A 17,282-nucleotide genomic window follows, 5' to 3' on the forward strand; every position below is an offset into this window, starting at 1 on the left:
AAAAAGCTAATCACTGAAACAGAAAAAGTGTGCTGGGCTTCAATAACAATTTCATATGTATCATTGAGATGCTAGCCTAGGATATTTGGTAACTGACCAAGATGCCAATCAGACTTGATGTCTCTATTGCACAGATGCAGGCCCCCTAATCTCTTCTAACCATCTCCTAACTATTCTCAGCAGAAATAGTGGAAGGAGATCATGTGATTAGCTTAGTCTTACTCTTCAACCCTATAAATCAAAATACCTTTTTTAAAAAGCAAAATAATGGTGACATACCTAAATGGAAGAAGGTCAAACACACAAAAGACCCTGAGGAGGTCAATCCCCCATACCAAAAATACAAACATAGATTAAACGGGTCATTTATTGTGATAGTGGATATTTAAGGCATTCTTGAATAAAAATTATGCAGGCATATGAGATCATAGGTTTGCTATGCTTAACAGGTAGTTATAGAGTGGCAGAAGATCCTTATTACCCAAGTATTTCTTTTTAGCATCCAGTTTCCGAGGAACACTCACTGACTCAAGAAGCATAAATCTCAGGGGCATGAAGAAGTTCACTGATAAATTGATGGGTGGTTGGCTCTCATATACCCACGCGCAAAAGTTTAAAAAAAAAAAAAAACTCAAATTTTGCAGAAATGTGGAATTTCATGAAATCAGTGATGGTGGAAGAGTCACATAAAAAACCTTCAATGTGTAAGGTTCTGAACACACAGGAAACAATACAGGATGATTAACCCTGAAGAAGAGGAAATCCGTTCAAGGGTGAAGATAGAACAGGCAATTGAAAAGGGAATATTAATTTGAACAGCAATGGAAAATTGACAAAAACAAATAGTTTCACAAAAAGGAACATTTTTTATGTTAACATTTTTATGGTGCCATGGCAAGTTAAATATGAATAATGTTATAATGTGCCATCATGTAATTTCGATAATGTGAAATTTTGACAAAAATTCTAGCATCATTGGTAGAGCCCCAAGTGATGGAGTGAAAGGGGCCATTCTATAGGTCTTCTGAGGGTTCATATGGAACCTGTATCATCAGAGAAAGGCTGCTCCTCTGCTGACTCCCATGGGAGGGGGATATGGGAACATAACACTCTGGGTGGGATAACTTGCATCCTACCTGGCATTGGAAAGAGTCCCAGAATTCTGCAGGTTCCAGCAAGATCCCTTCCTCTCAATCACATCTGCCTGGGGCAGCTAGGTTCAGTCTTATCACATGTTGCATCCTGTTTATGTCACCACTATGAAAAGCCTAGGTCCCCAGGCCAGCCCTCTTCCCCTGGGCTCTCACCCCTATAAGGCTGTGTTCATCCCTTTATCGGACTCCCTTGTTCATGCCTCATCTTGAACCCCTTCCCCTGGGCTCCTTGACAGTCACCAGCAAAATCTATATCTTCAATCTCTTCCAGAATGCTCCCTTTACTCTCTTGCTCAAACCAGGTTTTTCTCTTAAAACATGCTTCCTGTGTAGGTGACTCTAGTACACCTTGAACCACTGAATCCAGAGAATCTCCTTGGTTCTCATGGAATTATCTTTGACTATTCTCTTTGTCTCTTGGCCTCAATTCAATATGTCAGCAAATTTCAATGTTCCAGCTTCAAGATCTTTCCAAAATATGACCACTGCTTACCCTACCCAAGCTCAATCAGGACTCTGGGATGACAATAGCCTCCTAACTACGTTCCTTACCCCTCACCCTCTTCAATGACTGTTCTCAAATACAGTTACCAGATTATCTCATGCTTCTGCTTACAGCCCTCAAAGTTTCCCACCTCCCTCAGAATAAGGCTGGTCTTTATAAGGTTTCAGAGGACCTTGGTGACTTTCTCCCTCCATCTCATCCTCGCTGCTCCTCCTTGTTCATCTTGCTTTGCACACATGGGCTTCCTGACAGTTCCTAGGACATAGCAGATGGGCACATGCCTTGTAGTCTCTGCAACTGCTGTTCCCCTGACCAGTACAGCTCTGCTCCAAATACCCTCTGGCTGCTTCCTCCATACTCTGGAGGTCTTTATTCAGATGTCACCTCAGTAAGGCCATCCCTGGTCACATTACCAAAAAGTTAAAAATATCCCACTGTCCTTCCTGTTGTTCTTTCCTTCTTCATGCTTTTACTATCTAAACTACAACACAGTTCAATCAATAAATGTGGCCATCATCTGATTCTCCCCCAGTAAGCTCTACTGCAGGTTTTGTTTTGTTCTGTTTTATTCATTGATGTATCCCCAGCATTTAGAACAATGTCTGCCACATAGGAGGCACTGAATGTCAGCCAAGTGCTAAATAACTCACTAGTAAAAAATCTTCATAGTGTTGTTAAAAGACAAATTTATTTTAATAAATTTTAGTTTCATTTTTTAAGAACAAATCCCAACCAAACATTTAGTCATTACTGACTAAAATAGGTAGTCAGTTTAAGAAATCTACATTAAGTGGCTAATTTTCCATTATCACTTATTCTGAATTAGAAAAGGAATCCCCATTTTACAAACCACATAGCTAATTCAGGTCAAGTATTTCTTTTGAATTAAGAACATTAGTTTAATGCAAAAAAAAAAAGCTTAACTTTACAACAGTCTCTAAGATAGATATTTAAAATATCAACTGCAATATTCGTTTATCTTCAGCTTTTTCTATGGTCATTTAAAAACTGAAGACCCAAAACTCAACTCTAGTTCTCTGCTTTAACATGTGGCCTATCTACTTTGAACCATCCTATTAAGGGCAAATACAATATTCCTATGAATATAATGTAGACATTAGCTATTGTTTATTTCAAATTACATGTATGAAGACACAAATTGGTGTGAACATACTTTATATACAACCAGACATATGAAATATTGTGCTCTATATGTGTAATAAGAATTGTAATGTATTCTGCTGTTATTTATTTTTTTAAAAAATCAATAAAAAATTAAAAAGAATATTTTAAATTAATTATAATTATACAAAATGGAAAATTCTACTTAAAACATTAATCATAAAAAGAAGAATTAGAAACATCTAATATAGGCGTCCATAAGGGAAGGGCCTCCAGAACAATTTTCATTGCTGTTTGCAACCACAAAGAAGTATTTTTCAAAAATGTTCATCCTAATACTTAACATGTTTTGAATACTCATCATTTTGAGAAGTTTTGTTAAAAGTACATCCTTAAAGAAATCCCAAATTACCAGGGACATCTACAGCATTCTGCAAGGCAAAAGCCACACCATGAAATTGATGATGGTTAAAATGACCAACTCAGAATCAAGAAAGTGCCATAGTAAATTAGAATCACTATAAATTGAACCAAAAAAGAAAATTCCCCCAAAATGGGAATATTCAAGGTTTGAATAAATAAATGACCCCTAATAGTAAGTCTTCTCTTTTTCTTTCTATTTTTTTTAAAGTTGTTAAAAGGCAACAGAACATAAAACAAATTCTAGGGACTCTTAGCTTTTCACTTACATTGGGTGGAGTCTCAATGAATTAGTGCCATGGAAGGAAGCAGTTTTCCTGCAGCTCTTCTCTCTTTTTGAGCAATATTATATCTGTTACCAAGGATAGTAGATTGGCCCTTCCCACATTTTAAATGTTCTCTCCCTCAGGCTTAAAAATGGACTATTTCTTTTGCTTCATGAACACTATCCTATTTTTATAATTTTTACCTCTTCCTTTAAAAAGTTGTCAGTGTGGGGACTAGGGATATTCATACAGTGTCAGTGTATCTCTCCAAGGATTACTTAGTAATTGCAAGAGCAGCATGCACCTATGATGGAGAGATGTGGCAGATGGCTCCTCAAACAAGCAACTCAACTTAGCATCACCCGAGTGGGACAGCTGGGCATAGTATGCTTCCTAATGTGATACAACATGAGGGCACACTACTAATGAGACAGTCTGACCCAAAATGTGATGAGGAAACATTCAGATTCTTATAAAATGTGAGTCATTTTACAAGACAACTGATAAGGCTTTCAAAAAAATTCAGTATCACAAGGGAAAAAAGGCAGAAAGACTATTCTAGATTAAGAAAACATTGATTAAATTTAGCATGTGAGATTTGGTTGGGATACAGCTTTGAAAAGCTATAAAAGTCACTGTTGACAACTAGAGAAAACTAAAGGTGAGCTAAATATTAACAATATTATGAAACTGTTCATTTTCTTAGGTGTGATAATGATATTGTGGTTAGTTAGGAGCCATATGTCACAATGTCGTTACTTTCACATGATTTAGAAAACACACATAACAGAGAAAGATGTTAAAATAACAATTCTTGGTTATGCACTCATGCATCATACTATTCTTAACTTTTCTGTGGTTTTAAACTTTTTATAATAAAAAGGAGGGTGAAAATGTTATCAATGGCAGTAGGACCTAAAGGAGGAGAAAGGCTTCATAGAGAATGCAGGAATGTATTTTATCACCCAGAATTTCAGGAAGGGGCAGGGGATCTGATTCTCTTGAGAAAAGAAGTCAAAAACAGAAGGAAACTAATACTGCCCAGGGGTTATGAACATCAGACTGAGGAAGGGAAGGGGAGCAGCCCATGGGTTGGGTGGAGAGAAGCAAGGAGCTCATGTTGGAGGGGAAATGAAGTATCCTCAGAGTGGACTTTCAGGAAGCTTTCTCTGTCACATGCACATCCTGGAGTACCTATGGTGGAGCTCAACATAGTTCCTCATGGTTCGTCAAGGCACTCTTATTTTACTGACAGTGACATAGAAGACTAGCCCTGAGAGGGACTGGCTACAAATGACTCTGTTCTACCAGCTACGTGCCTTCTCTGCCTGTCCTACGCAAAATCTCAGAAATGTCTCCTCAGAGAATTAAGTGAAAATTTGAGCAAGGTATTTCTTTTCTGTGTTGGAAAGATACAACAAAATCATTCAATGAATTCCAGAGCCAGCTTGCAAACTCTATGGCAACCACTGGCAGAGAATATTTTCTAAGTATAAATGGGAATGTATGGATTCAAAGCAAGAGCTCTCTGGGAACCTCTTAAGAGTATCCTCTCAGAGTTTAAGAAAAATTGTTCAAAAAAACAGATTTCATTAAAAAATGATTATATTTACATTTTACTAAGTTGTTATATAATGTTTCTCTTACAAATTTTACTGGATTCACACCATTCCCCATTCTTTTTTTCCTTTAAAAAATAATAAGCAGAAAAGAAAACCAGAACCAACCAACCACCAATAAAACTAGGTCTTAACTACAAGAAAACTGGGCAGGAGTGAAGTGAGAGAGACATCATTTTGCTTATTTATCACACCTCAAAGAATATTTCCTTACTTTTCTAGCAGAAGTTAGGGTCAAGGCACTCTTATTTTACTGACAACACATAGAAGACTGAGCCCTGAGAGGGACTGGCTACAAATGACTCTAAATGACACTAAATGACTACAAATGATTCTAAATTTTACAATCCAAATTGGCCCTAAAATAGACAAAGAGTAGCTACAGAATTTCCAGTTTATTTGATCTCTCTAAAGTTTTAAAGACTCTCTGTATGAAGAAATGCTAGGCTACATTCATTTTCCCTAACAGAGCATGTCTATTCTCTTGTAGAATGAAAAACACCAAGTGTCTTATGTGAGCATTTGGAAAGAAAATGATGGGGAGCACAACAAGATTTTCTGAAGGCCATAGGGTAAAGAGGCTCCAAGGAATATATATTTGTAATACATCTTTAATTGTAATCACCTTCAGAATTATCCCATATCACACTCCTACCACCTCTGCAGCACCAGGTACATGGGCTGAAAGTGACTGGGAATTAGCAACAACAGCTTATCCCAATCACCCTCCCGTGAATCACTCTTCTGCTTTCATAGAGTAGTATACATTTAAGCCAATTTAGGCACAAATGGGTTAGTGATGGTTCATGTGCAGTCAAATATTTTGAGTGTCAGCATAAGCTAGCTTTAATTAAGAGACAAGTAACCAATCTACAATCATTACCCTGGGAAAATTCCCACATATCAAGTTTAAGGAATAAGTAAACTTGAGAGATTCTTGAAGGATTCCCATCACATTTTAATGCTAAAGTACAAAGCATAATTATAATATCTCCCAACTTCCTGTAAATTACAACAGATAATTAAATTGTTAGGTTCCCCCAACATTCTTTGAATGTTCTAAATACAGACTATGAAGAGGACCCAAGGGGCAAAACATCCCAACTCATTAGCAGAAATTAAACATGTTTCTTCCTTATCGAAAACCATGGTTTCAGAAAGTTACTGTCACAAGATTGGAACTTTAAACAGAAATGTCAAGAACTCAGCTGGAGGGATCTGCCACCTTATTCCCAACAATGCCTCACTAATAGCCAGGGCTCACCACTGATACATTTATTACCTGGCCTTGTAAATTATGGGGCCACACATTCTCTCTGATTCCATCCAGGTTGACTCAGCTTTGGGAACAGAAGGGTACTCCTCCATCAGGGATTTATAAGAGACGGCTCCACCAGTTGAGAACATTCTTCTCTTTAGATGTGCTCCTGCAGGAGTGTACACTTAATGATTGTTTTGAGGTAGGTCCTTAAGTAGCTTGTCTTTCCTTTCTTAACTTCTTACAACTAAGAGAATGCATTGATCAGGCCCCCTTCATGCAATTACTGACACCAGGTAATAAATATGGATTGGCCCCTGGCTCTGTGGAATCTGGTTCCTCTGTTCCCGTGAGCAGAGACTGAGAGGCGGGTGTCATCAAAGTCACAGGAAATCTTCACTAGCATTCCTTATGCCACTCAAGTTTCTGTCCTTTACCTATCTGCACATCAAATCTCATCCATTGCTCAAAAACTTGGCAGGGACATTGTAGAGAAGATAGAAGCACTAGTTTGTGGACTAATTAAATGCCTTTTAAGGTCCTTCTCAGTCAAAATATAGACTGAAGAGCACATATGAACAATTGCCAATGACAAAATTATATTCTGTGGATGTTCCTTATTCAGCTCAGTAATACTTACTAGATACCCATTACATGCCAGGTGAAGCATTATGGTGAAGCATTACTTCATAGTGAAGATAACTAGAATTCAATTGGGATGATGCCATTACCCTTTTGTTTCAGAGATCAGAATTTCCTAATTTTAGTAACAATGTCCAAACTCCAAATGCTATCATGGCTCATATTTGGTAGCCCCTGTCCTGTTTCTGATGTCTCCCCAAACTGGCTCCATAGATTTCTGGGCCTTTATTTAGGAAGTGCTGCTTCCTTCTCCACATCCCTCTAAGCTCAGTTTAAACATCACATCCTTGCCAACTTCCTCCCCAAAGGGACTGTTCTTGTGAAACTTTGCTGGCTCTTGCAGTACAGCAGTGATTGCATTCTACTCTGTAATTCAGTTGACTGTTTCTGAATCTGTCCTGGCAGAGATCCTTGAGGGCAGGGAGCAGGAAGATCAGACCTTACTGTTCTAGTATCTCCAGTGCAATACTTTGAACACAGTAATGACTTTAGCTATTATTTTCTCATGAAGAAAAGAATGTATCTCTCAGGTGCCTTCTAGATCAAAGTTTAGTTGAATCTGGTTTGATGAATACCTGTAGAATCCAAATCAGTACTAAGAGCAGCTGTACAGAAGCTGGGTACTTGGAACGAGGATGGACTATGGGCAATCCAATTTGGGCTTGATACCAGCGATGCTATTTCCTAAGCTACTGGCATTGGGACATTGCTTCCGTTCACTGAGCCTTGGTTTTTAACCTATAAAATGGTAATAGGCACTGGGGGTGATCTCTAGGACTGCTGTGAATATAAAAATAAGACTGTGTATCAAAAGTCCTTACACAAGGACTAGCACTCAGTGGAAACCAATGTCAGACGTCAAGTTTTTACTGACAATAAGATTACATCAGTACCCTGACAAAAGGGGAATGTGAAGGTGAGAACAGAAACTAAGCCAAAAGTTACAGAATAATGGCTGCCGAAGAATTAAAGATAGGGAGTAGCAGGATGAAGTAGAAGAGGAATGGAATGGTTCAAAAGTGTATGCAGGTATTATACTATTCTTTGGGTAACTTGTTGCTTTTTCTCTCCAAAAGTACTCAGTTCAATACTCAGTTGAAGTAGAACTGGGCTTCAGGATGGGCGAATTCAAGGCCACAACTGAATTGATGAGGGCCCTAGAATCTCTCATTGTGTGTTTTATATGACTTGAACCCAATAAGACTGACCGAGTAATTTAGAGAGCTTTCAGAGGATTCAAAGCACTTATCACAGATGGCTGCACACGTTACAGGTACTCTTGAATAGCTGAATTAGAAACATTAAGGGATCAGGCTGACTTATAGGGGCATACTCCAGGAGTCAATAGGAAAGTATATTTTTTTCACTGGAAATATTCAGTCTGTTTTTTCTTATTAAGGAAATAAATTATCATGATAATTTCAAATCAGAACATTTTTGCACCTCACTTTTTAGAAATTATACAGCAAATAAAAAGATAAACGTGTGGTTCAAAAACATATTTGGTATTTGACCTGAACTCATATGGGCCCCATGTATGGTATAGTTTTAACACATGGGTAAAAATTTATACATTTTGCTGCAGAAATATGTGCTTCATAATGGCATTGTCTGGGTGTTCCCTGTGGGTATCACGTACTGTGTGAGAATTATGCCAAATAAAATTTGAAACTTCTGAATTCCAAAACAAATCTGGGCCCAAGAGTTTCAAAGGAGGGATTGTGGATCTTTACAAACTTAATCATGTCAGACATTAGGCCATATTTTTCAAGCTTTTATCATTCTCTATCAAATCAACACTCTTGCTACATTTACATATCACCTGTATTATCATACTTTCTAGTACAGTAGTTTCCCTTATCCAATTTCCTCTCCTATCCCATGGTTTAAGTTACCCACAGTCAACTGTGGTCCAAATACATTAAATGGAAAATTCCAGAAATAAGCACTTCATAAATTTTAAATTGCACATTGTGCTCAGTAGCACAAAGGAATCTTGTGCTACCATGCCTGGGGTGTGAATTACCCCCATCTAGCATATCCATGTGGTCTTTGCGATCAGTTAGTCACTTGGCAGCTGTCTAGCATATTAGACCCACTGTTGCAGTACTGTCCCACAGCGAAAGGACAGTGATGCAATTCAGATATGCCAAATAGAAGCCAAAGTACTTCCTTTCATATCATCCCAAGAGGAAAGGTGAATATAGTATAATAACTATTTAGAGAGAGAAAGAGAGCACAAATTCACACAACTTTTACCAGGTACATTGTCATAATTGTTCTATTTTATTATTGTTAATATTTTACTGTACCTAATTTATAAATTAAATGTTATCACAGACAAGTATATATAAGAAATAGATACATATATTTACAGAGTTCAGTACTATCCAAGGTTGTTGGCATCCACAGAGGTACTAGAAAAGGAGGGACTACTGCACTTGCCTTCAGATCCTTTTTTCTTAAATAACATACCTTTTAAAAAAATGCCTTATATCCACTGCAAAAGTTGAAGGTCTGAGAGGTCTGCTCTCTGGTTAAAGAGTGAAATTCTAATCGAATAGAGAGGTGGTTAAAGACAGAGTAGAATGAAACTGAGATCTTTGCCTCAAATTATCAGAAAGCTCAAAAGAAAACTGAAAAAGAAATAACTACCTTTCTATATGACTCAGTGTCATCTGTGCCATGCCAGCACACCATCTCCAAGATCCTATGCTTTGGGAAACTGGCCTAGACTGTCATCGTCCTGATACTCAGGAAACAACTCTGCTGAGAGAGGAAGTCTGTATGGGGATGGGGACATGGTTGTACAAAAGCATAACATAGCAGTGAAGAGGGCTCATTGTTTTTTCTCTTTCTGTTCTGTCACTCAAAGCCTGTCAGCTGGATTCAGTGGTCACTTGCTGCAACTGTTTACTTATCAAATTGGCACCAAAGTAATTTTGAGTACAACTCTCTGGAGCATTCACAGCCTCCTCTTGTCAAAGGACACCTCAGAACAATAGGACCTAGATGTGAACACAGACTGACCAATGAAATGACAAACAGGACCTCTATCCTTTATTAACTACACTAGCCACTGTAAGTAATGGCCTTCACAATTGGTAGAGTAAGATTTATTGTAGAAAGAAAATATGTCAGTATTGAAAAGTACCTTCAAATAGATATCATCTATACATATTTTTGTAAAAATAAAATAAATTGGATACAAGGGAGAGTTCTTCCTTAGAGTAGCATACTGGGAGTTGGAAATGTTGGAGGTTAGAAATCTCCATTTTGTAACCATTTCAAAATTAAAAATACAACTACACATTGATTAAACTAAGTGATCAAAATTAACATCACCAGTAAGGGGAAAACATCATGAGCCTCTGGATGTGGTGGACCAATATCACTACTGAGGTATTCATGAATCTAATCATGAAGAAACATCAAACAGACCCCAATTGAAGGAGATGTTGCATAATATCAGCCTATATTCTTAAAAATGTCATGAAAGACTGTAAGATTGTTCCAGATTAAAATACACAATCCTGGTCAGGTATGATGGCCACAAGCCATGATCCCAGCAACTGTGGAGGTTGAGGCAGGAGGACAGAAACTTTGAGACTAGTCTCAGCAACTTAGGCACTCAGCAACTAAGGAGACCCTATCTCAAAAAAAAAAAAAAAAAAAAGAGGGGGGCCCGGGGATGAAACTCACTGGTAAAGTGTCCCTGGGTTCAATCTCTAGTACCACAACAAAAATAAAAATAGAATCCCAGACTGTATTTAATATTAGAAAAAAACATAAATTATTAGAATAGTTGACATAATTAGAATATGGATGTCAGAGTAGTAAAAGAACTGAATCAATGTTAAATTTCCTGATTTTGAATACTAGTATAGTTAAGAGAATATTGTTTTTTTAAAAAAAGAAATACATGCTATGAATTCAAGAGTATGAAGGCAACCTCTTACCCTCAAGCAGTTCATGAAAAAATGCATATGTATGCAAATAGGAAATGATCAATATTAAAAATAGGTGACTGTGAGAAAGATAAGTGATAGTTGTTTTACTACTCTTCCAACTTTTCTGGAAATTTGAAATGAGGTCTAAGAAACTCCTCCCAGTTCACGAGGCTGACATGGAAGCCAACATCATACTCCTGATTTCCATTTGGACTCACCATCCTTCTGAGAATCCTCAGCAGAAGCTTCTGCTCCTTTGGATCCTCCCTGGACATCAGCAAATCAGCAAAACATTCCACATTTTCAGGGGACAGGCTGTCTGGGTTTTCCCCTCCATACAGCTGAACCAGTATAGACAGACACTTGGATGAAACCTCAAAAATTTCAGGATCCTCACTAGGAAGCTGAAAAGTAACAAATAGGATACTTTAAATTCCATTGAAGATAACGTTGGTATTCCTCAAAAAATACAGTAAAAGTTGGCTCAGAACATCTGTCTGAGCAGAAAGTTTGACTAATTGAATATTTTTTTAAATGAATCTATTGTAAAGTTATAGGATAGCTCAAACACAAGGCTAATGGCACAAAATCAAAAGAAGATCCTGTAGTCCTTTTTTTAACCAAAGGAAAAAATGAGCAGAACTAGTAGAGGATGGAGATGTATTTTACATCTGGCACATGCATGGATTCATCTCTATTTACGGGGGGAAGGTGTTGATGGATTTTTCAGGGGCAAGTTCCTTTAGATTATCATTTACCTGTAACTTGCTTAGGGAAAATCCACTTTTTAGAGAATATTAAGGAATATTTTAGCCTTTTCTGCATCCAAATCATCATTGACTCTACAGAGCATTGGTTCTATGTACACTAAAAGATACAACATGAAATAGTAATCATATTATAAACATTTTAATCTATTTTTAGTTTTTATTTTATCTGCAATATCTTTATTGAGATGTAATATTTATACCATATAATTCACCCAAAATGTATAATTCAACAGTTTTTAGTACATTCACAATAATGCAACCATTAATACAATCAAACCTATTAAAATTATTTTTGGTGCTCTGGATTGAACCCAGGGCCATGCCACACTAAACACACACTCTACCACTGAGCTATATATCCAGTCCCTTCAATGAATTTTAGAACATTTTCATCATCCCCAAAAGAAATCTTATACACTTTAGTAAGATTTTGCTATCCCCCTTTTCCTGTGCTTTTTGTTTCAATGAATTTACCTATTTTGGATATCTCAGATACAAAAAATCCTATAAAATGTGATCCTCTGTGACTGGCTTCTTTCACTTAGAATCACGTGTTCAAGGTTCATCCATGTTGTAGCATGTATCCATAGAATGGAAGTAACACATTTTGTTTACCTATTTATAAGCTGGTGGACATTGAGAGTTTTCAATTTTAGGCTATTCTGAATAATGCTGCTGTGAACATTTGTGTACCTATTTTTGTGCAAGCCTGTGTTGTTTCTTTGGGGTATATACCCAGGAGTGGGATTGCTGGGTCATGTGGTCACTCTATATTTAACCTTTTGAAGAACTGCCAGGCTGTTTTCTGAAGTTGCAATTTGCAACAACAATGTCTGAGAGTTCCAGTTTCCTTACATCCTAACCAATACCTGTTATTATCTGACTTCTGCATTCAGCCCTCCTAGTAGCTATGGAGTATGGTTTCCATTTGTACTTTCCTAATGGCTAATGATGCTGAATCTTCTCACATGCTTATTGGGCTTTTGTATATCTTTTTTGGAGAAATAGCTGTGCAAATCCTTTGCCCATTTTTAAAATAAATCATGTGCAAAAAAAATCAATATAGCATGTGACTTTTTATGATTGAGTTCTGATAGTTCTTTATGTTTTAAATATGATTTTAGAAAAACAATTTTCCATTCTGTAGGTTCTCTTCTACTGTCTTAATAGCATTCTTTGAGCACAAAATATTTTAAATTTGATGAAGTTTCATTTATCATTTTTAATTCAGGGTTTATATACATGATTTTTGCAACATATCTAAGAGTTCACAACCAAGCTCATGAGGACTTATATGCTTTTCTTGCTAAGGATTGCTTTGGGCCTCTCATTTTTCCAAATGAATTTCATGACTGCTTTTCTTTTATTTCTATAAAGAATGTCATATGAATTTTAATGGGAAAATTCGTAAAATATGTATAGCACTTTTGGTAGTATGATCATTTTGACAATATTAATTCTGCCTATCCAAGAACATCAGAGGTCTTTCCATGACATGATCTCATATCTAGAAGACCCAAAAAACCCCATGAGAAAACTTCTAAAACTCATAAATGAGTTCAGTAAAGTAGGAGGAGACAAATCTAACACCCATAAATCAATTGTGTTCCTTTGTTCCAATGATAAATCAGCTAAAAGAGAAATTAAGAAAATTATTCCATTCACAATAGCCTCAAAAAAACATACTTGGGAATCAATTTAACAAAAGATGAGCTTTACAATGAAAAGTACAGAACACTAAAGAAAAAAATTGAAAAAGACCTTATTTTAATTTTCATTCAGTTCTATATGCATTTTAAAAATTTCCTTTAAGATGTCATCTTTCACCCATCAATATTTGGAAGTGTGTTTTCTTTTTAGGTGTTGGAAAATTTCCATTTGTCCTTCTGTTATTGACTTCTAATTTGATTCCACTTTGGTCAGAGACTACTGTATGATTTCAGTATTTAGTTTTTTTTATTACTCCTTATTTATAGTAATCACATACTACCTTTCTGTTTTTGTATAAGTGTTTGCCTTTTGAATATTTTAAACTTTCTTTTACAAACTTCCTATCCTATTTTCTTTCCTCTTAATAAATTTTAATTTTACTATCTTTAAGAACATTCATGTTACTGCCATCATTAGTACTAAGGAGGCCATAGTTGATACCTTCTACTTACTTTAATATTAGATCTAGTTCACAGCTGTTCATTGCTGCTGCTATTGTTAAAGGGTGATCCCACCATTCCATTTTGTGGTATTAATGGTGTACATAGGCACTGGACATTTATTCTAATGAGGTAATTGATCATTATTGTTGCTGCTGGTACTTGTTTCCCTTTTTTCTGAAGAGGAGCTAGGAAGCAACTGGTACACTACAATTTCATAGGGTATAGACTCTGTAGCTGAACTATACCCCCAACACACAAACCAGCCCCCCACACAAACCAACCCCACTCAAGCTTCAATAATACTATAACACATAGAATAGGGGAGACAAAAACTTTAAACCAAAGACTAGATCCAAAGTAAATATGACTAGAAGGGAACATCAGGTCCTACTCTTTTTTTTTCTTTAATATGTACTTTTTAATTGTAGATGGACACAATACCTTTATTTTATTTTTATGTGGTGCTAAGGATCAAACCCAGTGCCTCATACATGTCAGGAGAGCGCTCTACCACAGAGCCACAGCCCCATCCCCAGGTCCTACTCTTGGACATCTATACCTACAGCAAAATCAGAGAAAGAACTCTAAAATTAGAAAAACACACACCATTATAGCAGTTTAATAATAGTAAATTAATCCAGCAGTTCAGCAGCAAATCTACAGGCACTGGTGGTGAAAAATAACACTTGAAATACACTGAACTTATGTGATGAAGCAAATGGAAACCAACATGGAAGTCATTACAAAAGAGACAACTACATGCCAAAGGATGTCCTCAAAAAACAGGAAAAAAAATCTACCTCAAAAGATGTGCAAGTATAAGACCTCTGAAACATGAGGAAACAGGCAAATAAGTCTCCTCCTATCTAAAGATATAATCCCCCAACAAAGGAACACACACAAAAGGTGACAAAATTTCAGAGAAAGACTAAAAAATTGATTATTAAAAGAATTAATGAGTTAAAAGAAGACCTAAGAAATTAATTAAGAAATGAACTAAGAGAGCAATTACAGGAGGTAAAAGACCATCTCAACAAAGAAATAGAAACTCTGAAAAGGAACCATTCAGAATTAGAAACAAAGATACAATAAATCAAATAAAAAATTCACTAGGTAGCATTACCAACAGACTAGATTACATAGAAAGCAGAATCTCAGGCCTTGAAGATAGGGCATTTGAGCTAGAACACTCAGTATGACAGTAAATAAAAATAAATAAATACCATGCTCAGGATATACAAGAACTCTGGGGCAAGATTAAGAGACCAAACATGAGAGTCATCAGGATAGAGAGGGAATAGAAATACAGGCTAATGGCATTAAGAAACTTTCCAGTGAAATAATGTCAAAATTGTTCACACCTTAGAAATGAGAAGATCATCCATACACAGGATGCATATAGAACCCCAAACAGACAAGATCAAAAAAGAACCTCCTTCTAGACACATCATAAACAAAATGCCTAACAAGAGAATGATAGAATATTAAAGGCTGCAAGAGAGAAACATCAGATCACATTTAGAGGTAGACCAATACCACTCAGAATCTAAAAGCCAGAAGAGCTTGTAATGAGATAATCCAATCTCTGAAAGAACACAATTGCTAGCAAAAGTTGTATATTCAGCAAAGGAATTATTCATAATTGTATAAGGAACAAAAACTTTTAAAGATAAAGATAAAAGAATTAATGATTATAGAAAATATTTAAAGAAATACAACAGAAAGAACTCAAACTTCACAGTTCTCAAATGGTTGAGGCTTTCCAGAAGAGCAATTAAACAAATGAAAATAAAAATAAGTTAAATCTATGAAACAAACCAAAATGACTAGAAATGATAAACATGTCTCTGTAATAACTTGAATCTCAACTTTCCAATTAAAATACATAGATTAGTAGACTGGATTAAAAAACAAGACCCAATTATATGCTGCTTGCAACAGACTCATCTTATACACAATGATTATCCACAGGCTGAAAGTAAAAGAATGGAAAAACATTCCACACAGAATCTGAAAACAAGCAGGAGTAGCTATTCTCTTATGTCAAAGAACATTTCAAACACAAATTAATCAGAAGAGACAAGGAAGACAGCTAAATGCTGTTAAAAGAAATAAGCCAATAAGAAGATATAATTATAGTAAATATTTATGCCCCAATGTTGGCACACCTAATTCGTAAAAACACTTCTTCTAGTTCCAATACAACAATACTTGGTGGTTTCAACACACCCCCTCTAAACAAGAGACAGGTCATCCAGACAAAGATACTTCTCACCTAAATGAAAGTATAAATCAAATGGAGCTAAGAGATATCTATGGAATATTTCAACCAAAACAGCTGAATACACTCTCTTCTCAGCAGCTCCTGAAACCTTTTGCAAAACAGACTATATTTTAGGACTCAAAGCAATTGTTAGCAAATACAAACAAAACTGATATTATTCCAAGCAACTTATCAGATTATAATGGATTGAAATCAGAAATCAACAGCAAGAAAATTTATAGAAACCACATAAACATATGGAGATTAAGACCCTTAAATGAGGAATGAGTCATTGATGAAATTAGAGGATAAATTTTTAAAATTCTAGGATTAAGATAGAACACCAATACAACATTCCAAAGTATCTGGGACATTATGAAGGTAATACTAAGAGGAAAGTTTATAGCATTAAAGATCCACATTAAAAAAACAAAGGATCCTAAATAATCTAGTGCTATATCTAAAGGGCCTAGAAAAGCACGAACAAACTAATTCCAAAACCAGTAGAAGACAGGAAAAAATTAAGATCTGAATTTTAATTGATACAATAGAACATTAAAAAAAAACTACAAAGGATCAATGCAACAAACTTCTATACTTCTAGATCTGATAAACAAAGTCAGCAAAGTAGCAGGATTCAAGAACAACACTCATAAATCAACGGCTTTCTTATACTCCAAAAATGAGTCTGCTGAGAGGAAAATTACTCCAGTTACAATAATCTCAAAAAATACTTATGAATAAATCTAACTAAGGAGGTGAAAGATCGCCACAATGAAAATTATGAAACACTAAAGAAAGAAATTAAAGAAGACCTTAAAAGGTCTACCAGGTTCATGGTAAAATTAATACCACCGACATGGCCATATTACCAAAAGTAATCTATAAGTCACCATTAAAATACCAATGACATTCTTCACAGAACAAAGGATTATAAAAACAGTCCTAAAATTTATATCAAAAACCCAGAATAGCCAAAGCAATCTTAAGCAACAAGGGTGAGGCTGGAGGTATAACAATACATGGATTTCAAATTATATTACAAGCTACAGTAACAAAAATAGCATTGTACTGGCAAAAAAAAAAAAAAAAAATAGAAACAAAGACCCCTGGAATAGACTAGAAGTCACAGAGACAAATCCATATAAATACAGTCATCC

The 17,282-nt window shown here is 35.9% G+C and overlaps 1 protein-coding gene across 5 annotated transcripts in view; it reads right to left on the reverse strand.

Annotated features, from left to right (window-relative positions):
• The window catches only part of Ulk4 (unc-51 like kinase 4), a 536,812-nt gene that overhangs the window by 96,133 nt on the left and 423,397 nt on the right, over positions 1–17,282 (reverse strand). For all 5 annotated transcript variants that reach the window (XM_046437488.2, XM_046437490.2, XM_046437489.2 and 2 more), the window contains one exon: positions 11,155–11,340. In XM_046437488.2, coding sequence (XP_046293444.1) covers positions 11,155–11,340 — 186 coding nt within the window. The remainder of the gene's footprint in view (positions 1–11,154; positions 11,341–17,282) is intronic.

This window comes from Marmota monax, unplaced genomic scaffold (assembly GCF_021218885.2).
Source record: "Marmota monax isolate L192 unplaced genomic scaffold, Marmota_monax_Labrador192_F-V1.1 WCK01_AAM20220418_F8-fsc00021, whole genome shotgun sequence".
Taxonomy (NCBI): domain Eukaryota; kingdom Metazoa; phylum Chordata; class Mammalia; order Rodentia; family Sciuridae; genus Marmota; species Marmota monax.